The following is a 21,832-nucleotide window of genomic DNA, read 5'->3' as shown; positions in this document are numbered from 1 at the left end:
ACATGTGAAACAGCAATACACCATGCTAGCTAGTTACTGTCTTTCTTTATCATTTAAGTTTGGGAATGCAACAATATTACACATTTAAATCAAACACACCAAACCATTACACAAATCATATATTCATTTGAAAATATCTTTGTAAATGTACTTACTTGGGAAAGGACCACAGACACAGTGTAAACAAGGACCACAGACACAGTGGAAACACATGGAACGTATTGAATAATATGTTAACATTTTCATATGCTGGAACTGGGTAAGTGTTTACAATAATAAAACCTATCGATTAAATGTACATTTTATATGATCCATTCGAATAAAAATAATATAGCCTAGGTTAAATGCTCGTTCAGTAGAAACACTCCACTACAGTAGGTGGCGATAGAGCACATTTTCTGATAATAAAACAGAAGAAGAACAACTTGCTAGCTATTTTAGCAATCCATGATAAATTATAACATTTTGGTAGCTGGAAAATATGATTGTGGTTGAATTTACACATATCCATGGATATTTCTGAATTCGCCACTGTTCGAACTTCATAGCCAGATAGAGAGAAAGTGGAAAGTCAACGTGCGGATATAAATGAGTTACTCTACACTGTAGATAGCTTAGCCACAGTGCTAACTGATAGCAGACAGCAATAACAAAGATACTGGTAGTCCGGGTCAGTGTGTGCAAACGCAGCTGTCACACCTCGGCGACGACACAACATTTGTAGCTAAAACGTACATCAAGTTGTGACTCAGTTTCATTAGAAAATAACTGGCTAAAGAGAAGAACGCAATGGAAATCCATAAATGCATTGTTAGAGGATGCGCCAATCAATCGGACACAATTATTCATTACAGTTTACCAGAGGAACCCCGGAGACGCCAAGGGTGGCTACAGTTTATCAATGGAAGCAACCCGGGAGAGCAAATTCCAGATGTTTCCCGTTTATGTGGCGACCACTTTCCCGAAGAGTGCTTCACAAAACTTGATCTCGGTTTCACCACGAGGTTAATATTAAATCTTGACGCAATCCCATCGATTTATTCCTCTGGTAAAACATCGGCTTATCGGAAACACACCGTGAGTATGATATTCGCGCTGAGGCTAGCCTATTATTATTATTATTATTTGTACATGCTTTATTAAACTTAATTTAACATTGTGTCAAACTGTTGTTTAGGCTATAGCATCAAAAACAGTAGCCTAGGCTATAGGATCATTAATCAAAGACAATAGACTGAAAAGGTTTTAGTAGAGAAGATGGCGGCGCAATTGCTTCAAACATTTGCCGTCAATTAATTAGTTAATTTCTTTAACTTTTCACTCCATCAACAAAAACATAGTTTTAGTTCTTATAGGCGGACCTTGAAAGACTTTATAGCTATCTAAAATTGCCTTCCAGGCCTAGCCTACAGTTTATTAAACCAAGTGTAGCCCTGAACTAGTAGTATCTATCTGTGCACACAGGAAGCTCTGATCCAAACTCCGATTTAGCAGATATGCAAAGTTTATATTGTCAAAATCCGTCCTTTGATCACCAAATAGGCTTTTACGCTGACCAACTAACGAAGCAAAGAACATATTTTGACATAGCTTGCAGAGCTGGTGAATCTGAGCTTTCTGGGTGTTAGAGGTACATGAAGCACAACCTTCAACACTAAAACTTTAATAGAATAATGTTGCTTCTAAATGAAACACTTCATGTTCATCTCTAACAGGTGTACACTGAGAGGGCGAAGGGGACTGGGATGGTGGAAGGCAAAATGGCCAGCATCAAGGAGGAGCCAGTGGACAGGGAGTTGGATTCGCAGGTGAATCGCTGGAACAATTTGTTGGGTTCACTCAGCAAGTCGTTTAGTTCAATCAAAGAGGAAGATGTTGGGGAGGATGAGAGCATTGCAGAGAGCTATGACCAGATTAGAGTGGTGAAAATAGGAGACTCGCACACAGGAGAGAGGAAGGATGATGGAGGAGAGTATGGGATGGAATACTCACACACTCACCCATATGAAGGAGAGGATGGAGGCTATGATGCCATGGTAACAGAGCTTCACAGGAAAGAGAAAATGAATGCGACGGCGCGTGAGGGGGAGGTGGAGGGAGTGTTTGTGATAGAAAACTCAAACCCAGAGGAGGAGGAAGAATGTAGAGAATATGTGGCAGGGGAGGAGGTATGGCAGATGGAGGAAGGGGGAGAGAGCAGGACGGTAGAGATGTGGGGGGAAAAGGGGAAACGGAGAAAGCTTCCGGGGCCGCAATGGTGGAGATATGAGCAAGAGAGGAGGAAAACCCAGGAAGACGAATGGAAGATGATTGCAGAGAAGGCGAGGGAGGAAGAGAGGGAGAGACAGAAAGGTCAGACTGTGGAGGGGAAAAAGAGGGTGGCAGGGTTCCGCTGCCCACAGTGCAGCAACACCTTCCAGTACCGAAGCGAGTTACTGGAGCATAAAACCGTCTGCTGCACTAATGCGAAAAACGCCTGCCCAGTGCCACTCTGCCCCCAAATCTACCGATGCAAGGCTTCCCTGAGGACTCACATTTGCTTGCACCATGTGAAGGAGGACAACAAGGAGGAAAAGGACTTGGATGCTATCCGGAAAGCCAGAGGAGTCGGGGAGCATCAGAATAAATACCAACCCAGCCATAAGAAATTCTTCTGCCCACTCTGCAATACATACTACAGAAACCAGATAGTCCTCGACAAGCACTCTCGTAGTCACACCAGTCTCTACAAAGTGATGTTGTGCTGCTCCTTCTGCTCTGTGGAGATGAATAAATGCACAATGAAAAAGCACTACAACACGGAACACCCAGGCAGGGTCCCGCGCTGTGAGATGTGTGAAAAAAACTTCTCCTCGATCGACATCTTTCTAGCACATCAGTTTAGACACGTGGCCGTGACTCCTTACTACTGCTATGAGTGTCACATCTACCAGGTCACCCAGAGGGGCCACACTGTCCACCTGAAAAACCACGCTCTCAGACGTAACCAGAAGCAGCTAGACCAGTAGTCTGGGAAAATCAACAAACCTGACAATACAGGGAATCATAGTACAGCCCCTCTGAAGAAAAGTCCCTCCCCTCTACCAAACAACCATGCACAGCTACAAGAGATCAAAGAAGAATTTATTACCAAATAAATAGAATCTCAATCTAGTTGTGTTTTTAACCCCTCCCCTTTGTCCCATAACCATGCCCCTCCTCTGACATGGGAACTTTATTAGTGAATATTTCTGTACAGGAGAAACCTGAGACTGGGATCAAATTATCTAACTAAAGAACAGCTACTACTTGGTTGTTACAGTAAATGAATTCTGAAGCTGTTTGATTTATCGATACAGATGGAATGGGAGAAATGACTTTCAAGCTAACTGTCATTTAGAGAGTTTAGGTTTGTAAAGATGGGATTCTTATTGGTTTTCAGATTGTAGCCCACTTGTACAGTATTTGTCACATTCACTGTGAAGGCCATGCGTCTTCAACGCGTTGTAAGCCCTTTATAAGCCCCATCATATCCTACATGGTATGTATTTACCTGTCATTCATTATATAGATAATTCAGTTCAATCTTTTGTATTGTCCTTTTATCAATTTAGATTTAGAGAATTGTCTTACACAACATTAGATGTAAGTAGCTTAATGTAAAATGTGATAGTCGCAAATGTAATGAAGTGTTTCTGAGTTAACATTTGGGTTTGTATTTGTTTGTAGAGTATATTATTAGCCCGTACATGATCCTAGTGCCAACTCTAGTACATTTCTATTTATGCCAGATGTATACATTAGGAACTCTCTGGGCCAATGGAAAGAAGAGAGAACTCTCTCTGGGCCAATCGGAAGCCAAGTGAACTTTCTCTGCCCAATAGAGATTAGACCTGAACACCACCCTGTCATCCTGGAGCGACTGGTTCCATTAAAGAACATCTTTGATGCATTGTTCTCTATGCTGTTGACTGTATGTTGTCTGAATAAAAAGCCTTTCTGTAGTAGTTACTGGTCAGTGAAAAACACAGTTGTATACTGAAGGTATTTTTATTATGTTCAATACAAAGTCCTACTGTGACTCCACTGAGATACAAAACCAGAGAGAGGAGACAGCAGCAGGGGTGGAGGAAGGGACACTATCTCCACTGGATAGGGACAGAGGAAGGAGAGAAAAAATACATCTCATCTACTCTCAAACTGGAAGGGGAAAAAAACAAATAGACATCTCAAACACACAAGCTTACAGCTCTGCTACCAGTCAAGCAGAACCTGAAAGACTGTGTTACAACACATACAGAAGAGCTGAGGGAGAGCGATCGAATAGGTAGGAGTTGTCCACCGATCCAGGATCAGCTCATTAATTCAATACTACTGCTACAAGTCATTGATACTGTAGCTACATATTTTTTCATTCAATTAGACAGTGCTTTAAAGGGATTGACCAGAAGTCAGCAGGTGCCAGCTGGCCCATACAGTAACATACTGGATTACCTCCACAACTGTGTCATGCCATTCCAGATGGCAGGTTGAAAGGGTTCAATTCAGCATAAAATATCATGTCCCTTCTATCCACACATTTCTACATCCATGGACCTCTCCCACCCCACCTGTGTGCTTACATGGCACAGTTAATGGACTTATAAAATGCATGGTATTTCATCTAGAAACCTGAGCTGCTGTACTGGAACAGTAGTGTCAGGTCAGTGTCGGACACAGACTCCTCATGGCGTCATCCAAGCATGCTGCTTTCAAATGTACCTAAGAACTGGGAAACACAAGGTTCAGAGGAGTCCTGAAGAGCATTTGAAGGCATCAACATATACACAGGCTCGCTGTCCAGATAACCACTGCTTAACACTGGTCGAGGATCAGGTTTCCCTTGGTGTCTGTAAATGTTGAGGTGTGGCGTGGACAGGGCAGGCTGTACCCAGACTGGCCCACCAAAGCCATGATTGGACCTCAGTCCAGACTGGCCTCACTCTGGATGTTGTGGCTGACTGGGAGGAGCTTGTCTCTACATAGGGGGCGGGGTCAGTGGAGCTCTACCTGCTCTCACTCTGATGACATCACTAGTTTTGTCCCTGTCTGATGACTCAGTCACAGAAGAGGTTACCACAGATTTTCTAAACCCAGAGATGCAACATCGTTAGACATATGTGAACGCTTGCGAAACAGACCAATCTGACCAGGGTTTGGGGGTTGTGAAGTCAATGAGAAAAGTAAAACATTCTTCCTTAGTTGTTCATTTTCTCAAAATCTAAATCCACAACCTAGAATTGATCCAATTTCTTAAGTAGTTGAGCGTGTTATTACTCCAACCTCGTGAAATTGACTAACGGACACATTTTCCCAAAAAATGATATGGAAGGAGTGCCTTTGATTTGACACGAGACGACCGTTAGACCCGATGACATGATTCTACGCATGAGCTTAGCTAGCCAACATTGCCAGAACATTGCCGAAAAGTGTGGTCTGGGATTTCTATTGGAGAAGCCGTTTTAGCCTATCTTCATATTGTACATATTGTATTGTCTTTGAGGCTACTTAGGTTTATACACAGAGCTACATTATACAGTTCATCATCATTTTAATATGGGTCTTAAATGCATAATGCAGGTATCTCAAATGTTCCCAGAAGTACAGACATCTAAATACAGCACATTCATGTTCCTGACAATTGTCTCTTGAGTCTAGAGGCAACACGAATTGTCCAAAGCAAAGACTGGAGAGACGCTACAATGTGGTCACCATCAGCCCTGGTCCAACAGAGCTATAGGCTGTAGTTCCAGCCCTGGTCCAACAGAGCTATAGGCTGTAGTTCCAGCCCTGGTCCAACAGAGCTATAGGCTGTAGTTCCAGCCCTGGTCCAACAGAGCTATAGGCTGTAGTTCCAGCCCTGGTCCAACAGAGCTATAGGCTATAGTTCCAGCCCTGGTCCAACAGAGCTATAGGCTGTAGTTCCAGCCCTGGTCCAACAGAGCTATAGGCTGTAGTTCCAGCCCTGGTCCAACAGAGCTATAGGCTGTAGTTCCAGCCCTGGTCCAACAGAGCTATAGGCTGTAGTTCCAGCCCTGGTCCAACAGAGCTATAGGCTGTAGTTCCAGCCCTGGTCCAACAGAGCTATAGGCTGTAGTTCCAGCCCTGGTCCAACAGAGCTATAGGCTGTAGTTCCAGCCCTGGTCCAACAGAGCTATAGGCTGTAGTTCCAGCCCTGATCCAACAGAGCTATAGGCTGTAGTTCCAGCCCTGGTCCAACAGAGCTATAGGCTGTAGTTCCAGCCCTGGTCTCCAGCACCAGGGGTGAAGACCACTGGGTTAGTTAATAACTGAGCAGGGTCAGGGGGGTCCCAGGTGCATCAGAGTTCTGTCCAGGTCATCTGAGGAACCAGGTCTGTCTGAGCAGAGCTCCAGCAGGGTTATAAGTCTGAGGTGAAATGTCAACGGTCAGAGGGCAGTGGAGGTGAGTTTCTTCACCCCCCTCCGTTGGGCTAGAGTGGAACATCCCACGGGGTCCAGGACAGGTGGAACGTTCCTGTTGAGGGCAGAGTAGGTGGCTGCCATGGCGCTCTGCACAAAACAAACAAATGAGATAATAAAAAATGTCAACTCACACTTTATAGTGTCATACACACAATAAAATATACTGAGATGTTAAAACAGGACATTTAGAGTGTCTGTTACCTTGACCAGGTGTGGAGCGTCCTGTCTGGTCAGTGTGAACTTGGGAAGGTGGTCTCGGTGTGTGACCCAGGGATGACACAACACCTGGCCGGCTGTCAAACGCTGGTGGGGGTCCACGTGTAACATCTTAGACACCAGCTCCTACAGGTCAGAGGTCAAAAACATATTACAACATTATCATCCATTGAGTATGTGTTTGAATGTTGACAACATTCCCTTGGCTTCGGTGTGAGTGTGTGATTGTGTGTGTGTACCTTGGCCTCTGCTGAAACAGAGTTCCAGTATCCTCCGGTCAGAGAGAACTTCCCGCTGCCGATCCGAGCCAGGATCTCCTCTGGTGTGTCCTCTGGACCGTTGGCAAACGGAGTGAACCTGGAGAGAAGAAGAGAGAGGAGGGAGGAGAGATTTTTTTTTTTGAGGGAGAAGAGAGAAGGGTAAACAATTGCAAATACACAAACAGCCATACCAGAAGGTTAGTCCAGGGAAACAACACACACACACACACACACACACACAGCCTTACCCTGTGAGCATAGTGTAGAGTAGGACTCCTAGACTCCAGATGTCACAGGCAGCATCATAACCCTGCTTCTTCAACACCTAGACAACGCACACCCACATACTGTATGGTCAGTGGATGAGAGGGTACATGTAGAGAATATCAGAAGAAAAGACTAGTTTGAAAGAGAATTGTCAGAACGAAGAGGAAAGAGAGATAGAGGGTGTGACAGAGAGGGAGAGAGAGACATATATAGAGAGTGATAGATAGAGAGAGAGAGACAGAGAAAGAGACTATTACATAATATGACATTTGAAATGTCTTTGTTATTTGGTATAATGTTTATTGTAAATTTTTTATTGTTTATTCCACTTTTGTTTTATCTATTTCACTTGCTTTTGCAATGTAAACATATGTTTCCCATGCCAATAAAGCCCTTAAATTGAATTGAGAGGGAGGGAGAGACAGAGAAACAGAGAGGGAGGTCCTACAGCACCACCTAGATATTCTGTCAGACCTGGGCCCTGACAGTAAATCTCAGTAAGACCAAAATAATGGTGTTCCAAAAATACATATTCCATCTAGACACCGTTGCCCTCGAGCACACAAAAAAATATACATACCTTGGCCTAAACATCAGCACCACAGGTAACTTCCACAAAGGGCCTTCTATGCCATCAAAAGGAACATAGAATTCGACATACCAATTAGGATCTGGCTAAAAATACTTGAATCAGTTATAGAACCCATTGCCTTTTATGGTTGTGAGGTCTGGGGTCCGCTTACCAACCAAGAATTTACAAAATGGGACAAACACCAAATTGAGACTCTACATGCAGAATTCTGCAAAAAATATCCTCTGTGTACAACTTAAAACACCAAATAATGCATGCAGAGCAGAATTAGGCCGATACCCACTAATGATCAAAATCCAGAAAAGAGACGTTAAATTTTACAACCACCTAAAAGGAATTGACTCCCAAACCTTCCATAACAAAGCCATCACCTACAGAAAGATGAACCTGGAGAAGAGTCCCCTAACCAAGCTGGTCTTCGGGCTTTGTTCACAAACACAAACAGACCCCACAGAGCCCCAGGAAAGCAACACAATTAGACCCAAGCAAATCATGAGAAAACAAAAAGATAATTACTTGACACATTGGAAAGAATGAACAAGAAAACAGTCAAAGCTTTCCTTACGTTTGTGTCAGTCACAGTGGTCAGGTATTCAGTCACAGTGGTCAGGTATTCTGTCACAGTGGTCAGGTATTCAGTCACAGTGGTCAGGTATTCAGTCACAGTGGTCAGGTATTCAGTCACAACGGTCAGGTATTCAGTCACAGAGGTCAGGTATTCAGTCACAGTGTTCAGGTATTCAGTCACAGTGGTCAGGTATTCAGTCACAGTGGTCAGGTATTCAGTCACAGAGGTCAGGTATTCAGTCACAGTGGTCAGGTATTCAGTCACAGTGGTCAGGTATTCAGTCACAGTGGTCAGGTATTCAGTCACAGTAGTCAGGTATTCAGTCACAGTGGTCAGGTATTCTGTCACAGTGGTCAGGTATTCAGTCACAGTGGTCAGGTATTCAGTCACAGTAGTCAGGTATTCAGTCACAGTGGTCAGGTATTCAGTCACAGTGGTCAGGTATTCAGTCACAGTGGTCAGGTATTCAGTCACAGTGGTCAGGTATTCAGGCACAGTGGTCAGGTATTCAGTCACAGTGGTCAGGTATTCAGTCACAGTGATCAGGTATTCTGTCAGAGTGGTCAGGTATTCAGTCACAGTGGTCAGGTATTCAGTCACAGAGGTCAGGTATTCAGTCACAGTGGTCAAGTATTCAGTCACAGTGGTCAGGTATTCTGTCACAGTGGTCAGGTATTCTGTCACAGTGGTCAGGTATTCAGTCACAGTGGTCAGGTATTCTGTCACAGTGGTCAGGTATTCAGTCACAGTGGTCAGGTATTCTGTCACAGTGGTCAGGTATTCAGTCACAGTGGTCAGGTATTCAGTCACAGTGGTCAGGTATTCTGTCACAGTGGTCAGGTATTCTGCCACAGTGGTCAGGTATTCTGTCACAGTGGTCAGGTATTCTGTCACAGTGGTCAGGTATTCTGCCACTGTGTACTCTCTGTTTAGGGACAAATAGCATTCTAGTTTGCTCTATGTACAGACTCAGTGAGCATAGCCTTGCTATTGAGAAAGGCCGTAGGCAGACCTGGCTCTCAAGAGAAGACAGGCTATGTGCTCACTGCCCACAAAATGAGGTGGAAACCGAGCTGCACTTCCTAACCTCCTGCCCAATGTATGACCATATTAGAGACACATATTTCCCTCAGATTACACAGATCCACAAAGAATTAAAAAACAAAGCCGATTTTGATAAACTCATATCTACTGGGTGAAATACCACAGTGTGCCATCACAGCAGCAAGATTTGTGACCTGTTGCCACAAGAAAAGGGCAACCAGTGAAGAACAAACACCATGTAAATACAATCCATATTTATGTTTATTTATTTTCCCTTTTGTACTTTAACCATTTGCACATCGTTACAACACTGTATATATACATAATATGACATTTGAAATGTCTTTATTATTTTGGAACTTCTGTGAGTGTAATGTTTACTGTTCATTTTTACTGTTCATTTCACTTTTGTATATTATCTATTTCACTTGCTTTGGCAATGTTAACATATGTTTCCCATGCCTATAAAGCCCCTTGAATTGAATTGAGAGGGAGAGAGAGTGAGAGAGAGAGAGAGAGAGAGAGTGAGAGAGAGAGAGAGAGAGGGGAAAGTGAGAAAGAGAGAGAGAGAGGGGGACAGAGAGAGAGAGAGAAAGCGAGAGAGAGGGGGAGAGGGAGAGAAAGAGAGAGGGACAGAGAGAAAGGGAGAGAGAGAGAGAGAGAGAGGGGGGGGGGACAGAGAGAAAGAGAGAGAGAGGGGGGGGCAGAGAGAAAGAGAGGGAGAGAGAATGAGAGAGGGGGGGAACAGAGAGAAAGAGAGAGGGGGGAACAGAGAGAAAGAGAGAGGGGGGGGACAGAGAGAAAGAGAGGGAGAGAGAAAGAGAGAGGGGGGGAACAGAGAGGGAGAGAGAGAGACAGAGTGTGTGGCATGGTACATACCTCTGGAGCTACAAAGTTAGCTGTGTAGCACGGCGTCATCAGCAGGCCGTTCTCAGCTCTCAGCTGCTTGGCAAAACCAAAGTCACAGATCCTGATGGACTCAGCGTTCCCACTCTCATCCACATACAGGATATTACTGGGCTTCAGGTCCCTGTGCACCACCTGGCAGTCAATCAACCAATCAGTCAATTCATAAATGAATCAATCACACACATCAACCCATTGAAAGACAACTGGTATGCTGCAAAGAAAAATAATAATAAAAAGACAAGTAGGATCAAAGGGTTATAACTTGATATGCCCTCCTACTGAAGAGTCATTTAACACACACACACAGACGCACACACACGCACGCACACACACACACGCACGCATGCACACACATACATACACACACACGCATGCACGCACACACACACACACACACACACACACACACACACACACACACACACACACACACACACACACACACACACACACACACACACACACACACACACACACACACACACACACACACACACACACACACACACACTTACCCCCTGTATGTGTAGGTACTCAACAGTCTTGGTGATGGTGTATAGGACAGCGCTAGCTTCTCTCTCTGAGAAGAACTTCTGTCTCAGTATCTTATCCAGCAGCTCTCCTCCCTTCATCAGCTCTGTGACCAGATACACTGTCCTACCGTCATCAAACACCTACAGCAGAGACAGCAGGGTTATACCAGTGCAATAGTGTGTGTGTGTTTTTGTTTAACTATCCTTGTGGGCACCAGAAATCCTCACAAGGATAGTAAAACAAAGAACATTCGGACAAGTGGGGACATTTCGCCGGTCCCCACGAGGAAAAATGCTATTTTAGGCTGAGGGGTCAGGTTTAGGGTTAGGGTTAGGGGTTAGGGGGTACGGTTAGGTATAGTTATAGGGTTAGGGGGTTAGGGTTAAGGTTAGTGTTATGGCTCGGTTAGGGTTAGGGAAAACAGGATTTGGGATGGGAATCAATTCTTTGGTCCCCCCACAAGGATATCAATACAAAAATGTGTGTGTGAGACTCACGTCCTTTAGTGTGATGACGTTGGGATGTTGTCCGTATCTCATTAGGATCTCCACCTCCTCTGTTGGGTCTCTGTTGGCCTTACTGATGATCTACATTACACACACACACACACACACACACACACACACACACACACACACACACACACACACACATGGCTCTGAATACTAACAATACAATGGTCAATATCAGAGCTTTCTGGGGGGTGTGTGTATCACCTTAACCGCGTACTCCATGCCAGTGGCCTTGTGTATACAGCGTTTGCAGACAGAGTATGATCCCAGTCCTATTTCCTCCTTGACTTCATATGCTTCTGACAGCTGGGACATATTCCTGTGTAGCTGCTACAAACACACACACACACACAAACACACACAAACACACACACACAGATGAAAAATCATAAATGACAAGATCCTGTGTGTGTGTGCGTGTATGTGCGTGCATGCGTGTGTGTGTCTGCCTGTGTGTGTGTGTGTGTGTGTCTGTGTCTGTGTCTGTGTACGTGCGTGTGTATGTGTGCGTGTCTGTGCGTGTGTGTGTCTGTGTGTGTGTCTGTATGTGTGTCTGTGTGTGTGTCTCTGTGTGTGTGTCTGTGTGTGTGTCTCTGTGTGTGTGTCTGTGTGTGTGTCTGTGTGTGTGTCTGTATGTGTGTGTGTGTGTACCTGTACTACAGTAGTCTGTAGTGGTTGTGTCTCCTCCTCTGATGTAATGGCTACAAAGCTGAATCCTCGGAACAGCTGGTGGGCGTTGGCACTGGGCGGAACCCCCGGGGAATCTACACACATATAGACACACAAGTGGTTGAACGTCAAAGATGAACGAGTAATTGAGGCATGGATGGATAGAGAGACGTGTGTGTGTGCACGCAAGTGTGTGTGCGTGTGTGCGAACCTTTGGGTGTTTTAGCGGTGAACTCTGGGTCGAAATAGAAGGTGTCGTCAGGTCGTCCCGTAGCAGGTTTGAAGGGAGGGTGGAGCTCTCTACGGAACAGTTTCTACACACAGAGATAGAGAACACATGATATGGTATATACTGACTCTACAGCCTCTGAAACACAGTGAGAAGAGACGTCTCATCACTCACGTTCCAGTCTATGGTGCAGTAGAAGTGATGTCTTTTAATCTCCTCCACTCCGTCTGGGCCGGCCCCTACAGAGAACAGAACCAGAAGTTACACTTCAGCACAGATCTGGGATCAGATTACCTCCCTCAATCCTAACATTAACCATTAGGGGGAAATCTTAACCCTGACCTAAGATCAGGTTGTGTTACCTAGCCTGTTAGTAGGGTTGCGTTTGAAAAGGTTCCTCAGGAGACTCTGGGCTTCGGAACTCAAAAACTGTGGCATCCCCAACTTAGCCCTGAGGAGAGGGACAGGTAAAAGAAAGAATGGAAGGAATGCAGAAGGGAAGGCAGTGATAGAGGGACAATAGAGTACATGAGACAGTGCAGTTATTGACACAGTCATCACATATCAACCTGTATTCAATCTGACTGAATGCTGAAGTCCAGACACCCAGTATCAGTAACACACACAGGAAACTAACTCAGCGTTTAACAGAAACCATCTCAGCAGCCTAGAGAAAGAAACATTCTCAACATTTTCCACTGAGAGGGAGAGATAAATCATTCTGTGTTGAAATCGCTCTTACCCATCCCATTTCTTTTGCACTTTCCTGCACCCTTCCTCTCTTTCTCTCCATCTCTCCCCTCTCCCACCCTTCCTCTCTCCTCCTCTCTCTCCCCATCTCTCCCCTCTTCCCCCTTCCCCTCTCTCTCTCTCTCTCTCTCTCTCTCTCTCTCCCCTCTTCCCCTTCCCCTCTCTCTCTCTCTCTCTCTCTCTCTCTCTCCCCTCTTTCCCCTCCCTCTCTCTCTCTCTCTCTCTCTCTGTCTCTCTCTCTCCATCTCTTCCCTCTACCCCCTTCCTCTCTCTCTCTCTCTCTCTCTCTCTCCCCTCTTTCCCCTCCCTCTCTCACCCCCCCCCTCTCTCTCTTTCTCCCTTCTTCCTCCTCTCTCTCTCCCCTCTTCCTCCTCTCTCTCTCCATCTCCCCCCCCCTCTCTCTCTCCATCTCTCCCCTCTACCCCCTTCCTCTCTCTCTCTCTCCCCTCTTCGTCCTCTCTCTCTCCATCTCCCCCCTCTCTCTCTCTCCATCTCTCCCCTCTTCCCTTTCCCTCTCTCTCTCTCTCTCCCTCTCTCTCTCTCATACCCTCCCTGTATCTCCCCCTGTCTGTCATCAACATCTAACAGCCCACTTAGCTATGTCCATTTTCCTGCCTTTATCACTCTTCTAGTCTGTCCATCCATAATGCCCTCCTGCTGAGTGGAACAACTAGTTCTGAGCTGCCTCAGCATAGAACAAATTCAAACACAGTCTTGTAAACACATTGCTCCAGTGAGATGAAAAAAGACCCGGTGGAAGAGACTCACTTGAGGATCATGGTCATGGTCTCCTTGCGGTCTTTCCCCTGGAATGGTAGTGTTCCGGTCAGCATCTCAAACTGCCAGAGGATGAAGAGATGAAGAGTTTCACACAACCTACCAACCAACCCAACTACAACGTAACTACAACCTAACTACTACCTAACTACTACCTATCCACTACCTAACTACAACCGAAAGACAACCTAACCACTACCTAACTACTACCTACCGACTACCTAACTACTACCTACCGACTACCTAACTACAACCTACCGACTACCTAACTACAACCTAACGACAACCTAACCACTACCTAACTACAACCTAACGACAACCTAACTACAACCTAACGACAACCTAACTACTACCTAACTACAACCTACCGACTACCTAACTAGAACCTAACGACAACCTACCCACTACCTAACTACTACCTACCGACTACCTAACTAGAACCTAACGACAACCTAACTACTACCTAACTACTACCTACCGACTACCTAACTACAACCTAACCACTATCTAACTACTACCTACCGACTACCTAACTACAACCTAACCACTACCTAACTACTACCTACCGACTACCTAACTACAACCTAACCACAACCTAACCACAACCTAACTACTACCTACCGACTACCTACCCACAACCTAACCACAACCTGTAACACAACACAAATACCATATAAGGTGTGTGGCCCCACCCCTCTCACCATGAGCACGCCGTAGGACCACCAATCAGCGCTGGTGGTGTGACCTCTCCTGTTGACCACCTCCGGAGCCATGTACTCCACTGTCCCACAGAACGAATAGGCTTTGTTCTCATGGTCTATAGACTCCTTACTGAGGCCGAAGTCTACACACACACACATCAACACACACACACATACACACACACACACATACACACACACACATCAACACATGAGTAAGCTTTGTTCTCAGGACACACCGTCTGCAGTAAGAATAGACACATTCAAATAGAAAAACAAACCACACACACACACAGACAGACACACACACAGGTCTGATATCACTCACCCGTCAGCTTAATGTGTCCCTCCTCGTCTAGCAGAATGCTGAAAAGACAGAAATGGATCTTTGGACAAAGATACTAAACGTGTATGTGTGTGTGTGTGTGTGTGTGTGTGTATGTACTTCTCTGGTTTGAGGTCTCTGTAGATGATGCCCAGGCTGTGAAGGTGGTCCAGCGCCAGGGCCAACTCTGCCAGGTAGAACTTCACATCCTCCTCTGTGAACATCACCTACACAAAGAGAGGAGAGGAGGGTGAGACACTCCACACCAACACACACGCCACACCAACACACACGCCACACCAACACACACTCCACGACAACACACACGCCACACCAACACACACGCCACACCAACACACACTCCACACACTCCACACCAACCACACCAACACACACTCCACACCAACACACACGCCACACCAACACACACGCCACACCAACACACACGCCACACCAACGCCACTCCAACACACACGCCACACCAACACACACTCCACACCAACACACACGCCACACCAACGCCACTCCAACACACACGCCACACCAACGCCACTCCAACACACACGCCACACCAACGCCACACCAATACACACGCCACACCAACGCCACTCCAACACACACGCCACTCCAACAAACACGCCACACACATGCCCTCACCTCTTTAGACAGTCGTGTGAAGAGGTCTCCTCCTCGTAGGAAGTCCAGGATGAGGTAGAGTTTCCCTTCTGTTTGGAATGCTGAGAGACATCTGATTGGTTACCAGGGGACTGATGTTGTTATTGACTCACTGTAAAACTGAGCTGTGATTGGCTAACTCACCATAGTGCAGTTTAACGATGAAGGGATGGTTGACCTCCACCAGAATGTCTCTCTCCATCTTAGTCCTCACCCTGTCACGCACTGCAACACACACACACACACACACACACACACACACACACACACACACACACACACACACACACACACACACACACACACACACACACACACACACACACACACACACACACACACACACACACACACACACACACACAGTATTAAGACATACAGAGTCCCTCTATATATCTTTATTCCCCTCTACCTATCTACCTCCCTCTATATATCTTTATTCCCCTCTGCCTATCTACCTCCTTCTATATATCTTTATTCCCTCTACCTATCTACCTCCTTCTATATATCTTTATTCCCTCTACCTATCTACCTCCCTCTATATATCTTTATTCCCCTCTGCCTATCTACCTCCTTCTATATATCTTTATTCCCTCTACCTATCTACCTCCTTCTATATATCTTTATTCCCCTCTACCTATCTACCTCCCTCTATATATCGTTCTGTCTCCCCTTCTTCTATCTATCTCTCTCCCTTTCCCCCTTCCTCTATCTATCTCTCTCCCTTTCCCACTTTATCTATCTCTCTCCCTTTCCCCCTTCCTCTATCTCTCTCTCCCTTTCCCACTTTATCTATCTCTCTCCCTTTCCCCCTTCCTCTATCTCTCTCTCCCTTTCCCACTTTATCTATCTCTCTCCCTTTCCCACTTTATCTATCTCTCTCCCTTTCCCCCTTCCTCTCTCTCTCTCCCTTTCCCCCTTCCTCTATCTATCTCTCTCCCCTTCCCCCTTCCTCTATCTCTCTCTCCCTTTCCCCCTTCCTCTATCTATCTCTCTCCCTTTCCCCCTTTATCTATCTATCTCTCTCCCTTTCCCCCTTCCTCTATCTCTCTCTCCCTTTCCCACTTTATCTATCTCTCTCCCTTTCCCCCTTCCTCTCTCTCTCTCTCCCTTTCCCCCTTCCTCTATCTATCTCTCTCCCCTTCCCCCTTCCTCTCTCTCTCTCTCCCTTTCCCCCTTCCTCTATCTCTCTCCCTTTCCCCCTTCCTCTATCTATCTCTCTCCCTTTCCCCCTTCCTCTATCTCTCTCCCTTTCCCCCTTCCTCTATCTATCTCTCTCCCTTTCCCCCTTCCTCTATCTATCTCTCTCCCTTTCCCCCTTTATCTATCTATCTCTCTCCCTTTCCCACTTTATCTATCTATCTCTCTCCCTTTCCCCCTTCCTCTATCTCTCTCTCCCTTTCCCCCTTTATCTATCTATCTATCTCTCTCCCTTCCCCCTTTATCTATCTATCTCTCTCCCTTTATCTATCTCTCTCCCTTTCCCCCTTCTTCCATCTATCTCCCTCCCTTTCCCCCTTCTTCCATCTCTCTCCCTTTCCCCTTTATCTATCTATCTCTCTCCCTTTCCCCCTTCCTCTATCTATCTCTCTCCCTTTCCCCCTTTATCTATCTATCTCTCTCCCTTTATCTATCTCTCTCCCTTTCCCCCTTCTTCCATCTATCTCTCTCCCTCTCCCCCTTTATCTATCTACCTCTCTCCCTTTATCTATCTCTCTCCCTTTCCCCCTTCTTCCATCTATCTCTCTCCCTTTCCCCCTTCTTCCATCTATCTCTCTCCCTTTCCCCCTTCTTCCATCTATCTCTCTCCCTTTCCCCCTTCCTCTATCTATCTTTCTCTCTGCCTTTCCCTCTCCCTCTCTCTCTTTCTTGGCATGAAAGTAGCTCCCAGATGGCAATGGATGAGTAATTGAATAAAGGAGGGAAACAAATATAAAATCAACAAGAGAGGAGGAGGAGGAGAGAGAGAGAGAGAGAGAGAGAGAGAGAGAGAGAGAGAGAGAGAGAGAGAGAGAGTAAGAAATAAAAGAGAAAGAGAGAGACAAGAGAAGAGAGAAAGAGAGAGAGAGAGAGAGCAGAATCCCTCCACTGTCGGTGAATATGAGGTGTGTGGCCAGCAGATGGTGATGGTTGTCTCTCTGATATAAAGCAGTCTGTTGGCATGTTCCATTTCCAACAAACAGGGCTATTACATTGCTTCCCAATGGGGGGGGGGGGGGCTAGAGGTTCATGGCCAAGGGGATTTAACCACAGCACTTTTGGGTAGGCGCTGCTGCCGTCAGCTTCAAATGAGTGATGGAACTTTCCACTACTTCAACGCCCAACCCTGTAGAGAGCAGCGGCTTGCCATTCTAACGTGAGGCCCTGATAATATGTCACACTGACATGATTCCAGGAGAGAAAAATGTACTTCTGCTCTGAAATCACCTCCCCTCTATCTCCCTCTCCATCCCTTATTACCTTTCAGTGTGGCTTTCTTCAGAACCTTCATGGCATAGAGCTGTCCTGCATCTGGACCTGTAGCCTTCTTGACCAGGAACACCTACACACACACATCACACACACACGCACACACACACACACACACACACACACACACACACAATAATAAATGTTGGGGAAAAAGGTGAAAGATGAACGACAAACATGAAAACGCACACACACACAATCGTTCATTCAAAAAAGATGACAAGGTGTGAAGGGCCCTTACCTTGTGGTTGCTATAGCAACTCTCTGTCATAAGGATAAGTAATAGAAACATCAGTGGAATCAAACACACACACACACGCACGCACACACACACACCTTTCCGAAGGAGCCTTGTCCTAGGACCTTGCGGAGCTCGAACTGTCGAGGGTCACCCTTCTCTGACCCCTCCTTGGTATGGTTGGTGATGTTGATTTCATTGACACTCTCGTCCTCCTGTTGGACAGACACACATACAGTTGATGTCGGAAGTTTACATAGAGTCATTGGAGCCATTAAAACTTGTTTTTCAACCACTCCACATATTTCTTGTTAACAAACTGTAGTTTTGGCAAGACGGTTAGGACATCTACTTTGTACATGACGCAAGTCATTTTTCCAACTATTGTTTACAGACAGATTATTTCACTTCTAATTCACTGTATCACAATTCCAGTGGGTCAGAACTTTACATACACTAAGTTGACTGTGCCTTTTAAACAGCTTGGACAATTCCAGAAAATGATGTCATGGCTTTAGATGTTTCTGATAGGCTAATTGACATCATTTGAGTCAATTGGAGGTGTACCTGTGGATGTATTTCAAGGCCAACCTTCAAACTCAGTGCCTCTTTGCTTGACATCATGGGAAAATCAAAATAAATCAAAGAAGACCTCAGAATAAAAATTGTAGACCTCCACAAGTCTGGTTCATCCTTGGGAGAAATTTCCAAACGCCTGAAGGTACCATGTTCATCTGTACAAACAATAGTACGCAAGTATAAACACCATGGAACCACACAGCCGTCATACCACTCAGGAAGGAGACGCGTTCTGTCTCCTAGAGATGAACGTACTTTGGTGCAAAAAGTGCAAATTAATCCCAGAACAACAGCAAAGGACCTTTTGAAGATGCTGGAAGAAACAGGTACAAAAGTATCTATATCCACAGTAAAACAAGTCATATATCGACATATCTGAAAGGTCGCTCAGCAAGGAAGAAGCCACTACTCCAAAACCGCCATTAAAAAGCCAGACTACGGTTTGCAACTTATTGTGGTAAGCATGTTGAAGGCTACCCAAAACGTTTGACCTAAATTAAACAATTTAAAGGCAATGCAACCAAATACTAATTGAGTGTATGTAAACTTCTGACCCACTGGGAATGTGATGAAAGAAATAAAAGCTAAAATAATTAATTCTCTCTACTATTATTCTGACATTTCATTTTCTTAAAATAAAGTGGTGATCCTAACTGACCTAAAACAGGGACTTTTTACTAGGATTAAATGTCAGGAATTGTTAAACTGAGTTTAAATGTATTTGGCTAAGGTGTATGTAAATGTCCGACTTCAACTGTACATTTCTACACACACAACACACTCCAAACACAACTTAGACACACAGTAAGCCAACGATGGACAGCTAGCCTTGCAGTTGCCATGGTGCCATCCCTAATCCTTCTGCTACCTCAGAGTAACCAATGACTTCACACTGCGTTGTGTGTGCGTGTGCATGCGTGTGCATGTGTACATTTTTCCCTGTCTCTCCTCTGCCTCCCCCATCACTCATTCTAGATCAGCTTCATCTATCTCTGAAAAGCAAGAGAGAGAGAGACACACCAACAGTGGTCACTCTCCACCCCATCCCTCTACTGCCCCCACCTCCACAACCACCTCAATTCCCCCGCCCCCTCCTGTTTCACAGCTCATGTCATCAACGCCCAAATATGGAATTTCACACCTCTGTATGCAAATCTCCAGATGTCACTAACAGGATGGAGCTCATATTCAGCTTTATAACCATCATATGCAATGTTCCCTCAAATTATTTTCGGGCGGCTGAGCAAACTTGAATGTTGTGAAAATTCTGTGCAACTTCCAGTGCATATTTAGTGTGAACACAGGCTGTACCCTCTTTAAGTTCCAGTTCTAACAGTGACCATGTAGGCAGGCTACTGTGTCTATTTTATCATTATGTAGGGCTACCAAAGTGGCCTACCTTCAAAAACAATGGAGAAAATACATCCCATGAAATGTTAACATGGAAATAGATGTTCTATCATTCAGCCTACAGTAGCAGCCAATGTGTGGTGTTCAATGTAGGCCTACATTCCATGAGACCTTTGAAAAGAAACATGCAGGGCTTGACATTATGTAACAATTTTCTTCTTCCTCTGACGAGGAGTATGAAATATCGGACCAATGCGCAGCGTGGTAAGTGTCCATAATATATTTATTAAACTGAACACAGAATACAAAAGAACAAGAGAAATAAATGAAAAACCGAAACAGTTTTGTATGGTAAAACACAGACACAGAAAACAACTACCCACCACCCATAGTGGCAAAACAGGCTGCCTAAGTATGGTTCTCAACCAGAGACAATGACAGATGCCTCTGATTGGGAACCATACCAGGCAAAAACCAGAAATACAAAACCTAGAATACAAAACATAGAATTCCCACCCCAACTCACGCACTGATCAAACTAAAACAGAGACATAAAAAAGGAACTAAGGTCAGGAAGTGACACATTAACCTGTTTATCCAGTTGTCGTTCAGACAAGGAGGTGACTGAAAATGTTGTAGTGTTGTTTGATGCAAGAAACCACTTTACAAAATAAAATGCATTATTATCCCCATACCATTATTACAGAAAATCAGACAAATTATACTACCCTCTGCCTATTGTCTCCTTAGCTTATTCAAGCCTGTCTTAAAATACAACACTGCCACTTTAAGTTTAAAAAAAAAGCTCTTTACCTGACTTTCTTTTCAAAGTTGCCTATAAATGTACATGTTTTGTGCTCTTGTAGGAAGCAATCACTCCTCTATTGCTGACTACAGATGATCTATAACTGGGCTAATAACTCACTAACTAGCAAAGCATATGAACATATATGTACAAATATGCACATGTAGTTCTCGCTTTGATCTCAAAACAAGTGCATCTACTCACGACCACTCATGTTGTAAACACAGTCCAGTTCAAAGTAAATGGTACAGATCCATATATGGCAATGATCTATTTGCATGTAGGCCTACTACAGCTCTGATTGTTCCTACAATCACCGGTCTATGTAGAGTACGGGCTGAGTAGTGTGTGTCAATGCAAAAGAATCCTACTCCGACGCGTTCTGCATACAACAAAAGCTCTTGCATAGTTTGTTTTGGTATATTGCATTAAAAGTGCATAATATTGCGTTGATTCGATCACAATTGCCACAGTAGAGGGAAACGTTGATAGTGTTAACAGGGAAAACTCTAGAACAGTGGTCACCAACCTTTTCTGATACTGAGGCAGACTGAGGGTCCGCCTCTCAACATCACTCCGCTCTCCCTTTCCTCCACTGACACTGACCAAAAAGGGACACCGTCTTTCAGCTGATGGCCAAAATCGGGTCACACCGTATTATTTCTGCCTCAAGCACAAATTCATGTTGTCACCTTGATTAACAGAAAAAGTGAAATATTCTTCGATAATATTAAGCTATATTAAGACCCAAGCTACTAATAATAACAAGAACACAAGCCTATAGATACACTTTCCTACTCATTCATTGTTGCTGCACTGCTTGTTGTAGCGCTGAGTGGAAAAAGGAAGAACGCACATTTTATGGTTCAGAAAAGTGTTGAATACAAAGTGTTGACAGGGC

General features: G+C 44.9%; 2 protein-coding genes across 4 annotated transcripts; one reads left to right on the top strand and one right to left on the bottom strand.

The window, feature by feature from the left end:
* Positions 1-25: 25 nt before the first annotated feature.
* LOC109885433 (zinc finger and SCAN domain-containing protein 12) lies at positions 26-3,986 on the top strand. Of its 3 annotated transcripts, XR_004211503.1 has the most exons (3): positions 399-1,077; positions 1,716-1,808; positions 3,771-3,986. XR_004211503.1 is itself a non-coding variant. In XM_020477275.2 (2 exons), the coding sequence occupies exon 2, from the start codon at positions 1,746-1,748 to the stop codon at positions 3,006-3,008; it is 1,263 nt and encodes a 420-aa protein (XP_020332864.1). In that variant the 5' UTR covers positions 26-259; positions 1,716-1,745; the 3' UTR covers positions 3,009-3,986. The 3 variants fall into 3 exon arrangements, 2 of the variants coding, with proteins under 2 accessions (XP_020332864.1, XP_020332863.1); XM_020477275.2 differs by lacking the exon at positions 399-1,077 and adding an exon at positions 26-259 and having other exon boundaries at positions 1,716-3,986; XM_020477274.2 differs by having other exon boundaries at positions 1,716-3,986.
* Positions 3,987-4,013: 27 nt separating this feature from the next.
* On the bottom strand, positions 4,014-18,437 carry LOC109885431 (ribosomal protein S6 kinase alpha-3). Its single transcript, XM_031835106.1, has 20 exons — positions 18,296-18,437; positions 17,951-18,032; positions 15,635-15,715; positions 15,473-15,552; positions 14,936-15,042; positions 14,819-14,856; positions 14,491-14,633; positions 13,781-13,851; positions 12,625-12,713; positions 12,437-12,501; positions 12,245-12,347; positions 12,016-12,128; positions 11,569-11,694; positions 11,350-11,439; positions 10,834-10,992; positions 10,289-10,450; positions 7,187-7,263; positions 6,918-7,035; positions 6,664-6,804; positions 4,014-6,549 (listed from the first exon to the last, which is right to left on the bottom strand). The coding sequence occupies exons 2-20, from the start codon at positions 17,979-17,981 to the stop codon at positions 6,427-6,429; spliced, it is 1,917 nt and encodes a 638-aa protein (XP_031690966.1). The 5' UTR covers positions 17,982-18,032; positions 18,296-18,437; the 3' UTR covers positions 4,014-6,426.
* Between the last annotated feature and the right edge of the window lie 3,395 nt (positions 18,438-21,832).

This window comes from Oncorhynchus kisutch, linkage group LG11, assembly GCF_002021735.2.
Source record: "Oncorhynchus kisutch isolate 150728-3 linkage group LG11, Okis_V2, whole genome shotgun sequence".
Lineage (NCBI taxonomy): Eukaryota > Metazoa > Chordata > Actinopteri > Salmoniformes > Salmonidae > Oncorhynchus > Oncorhynchus kisutch.
This window is presented reverse-complemented; position numbering and strand designations above follow the sequence as displayed.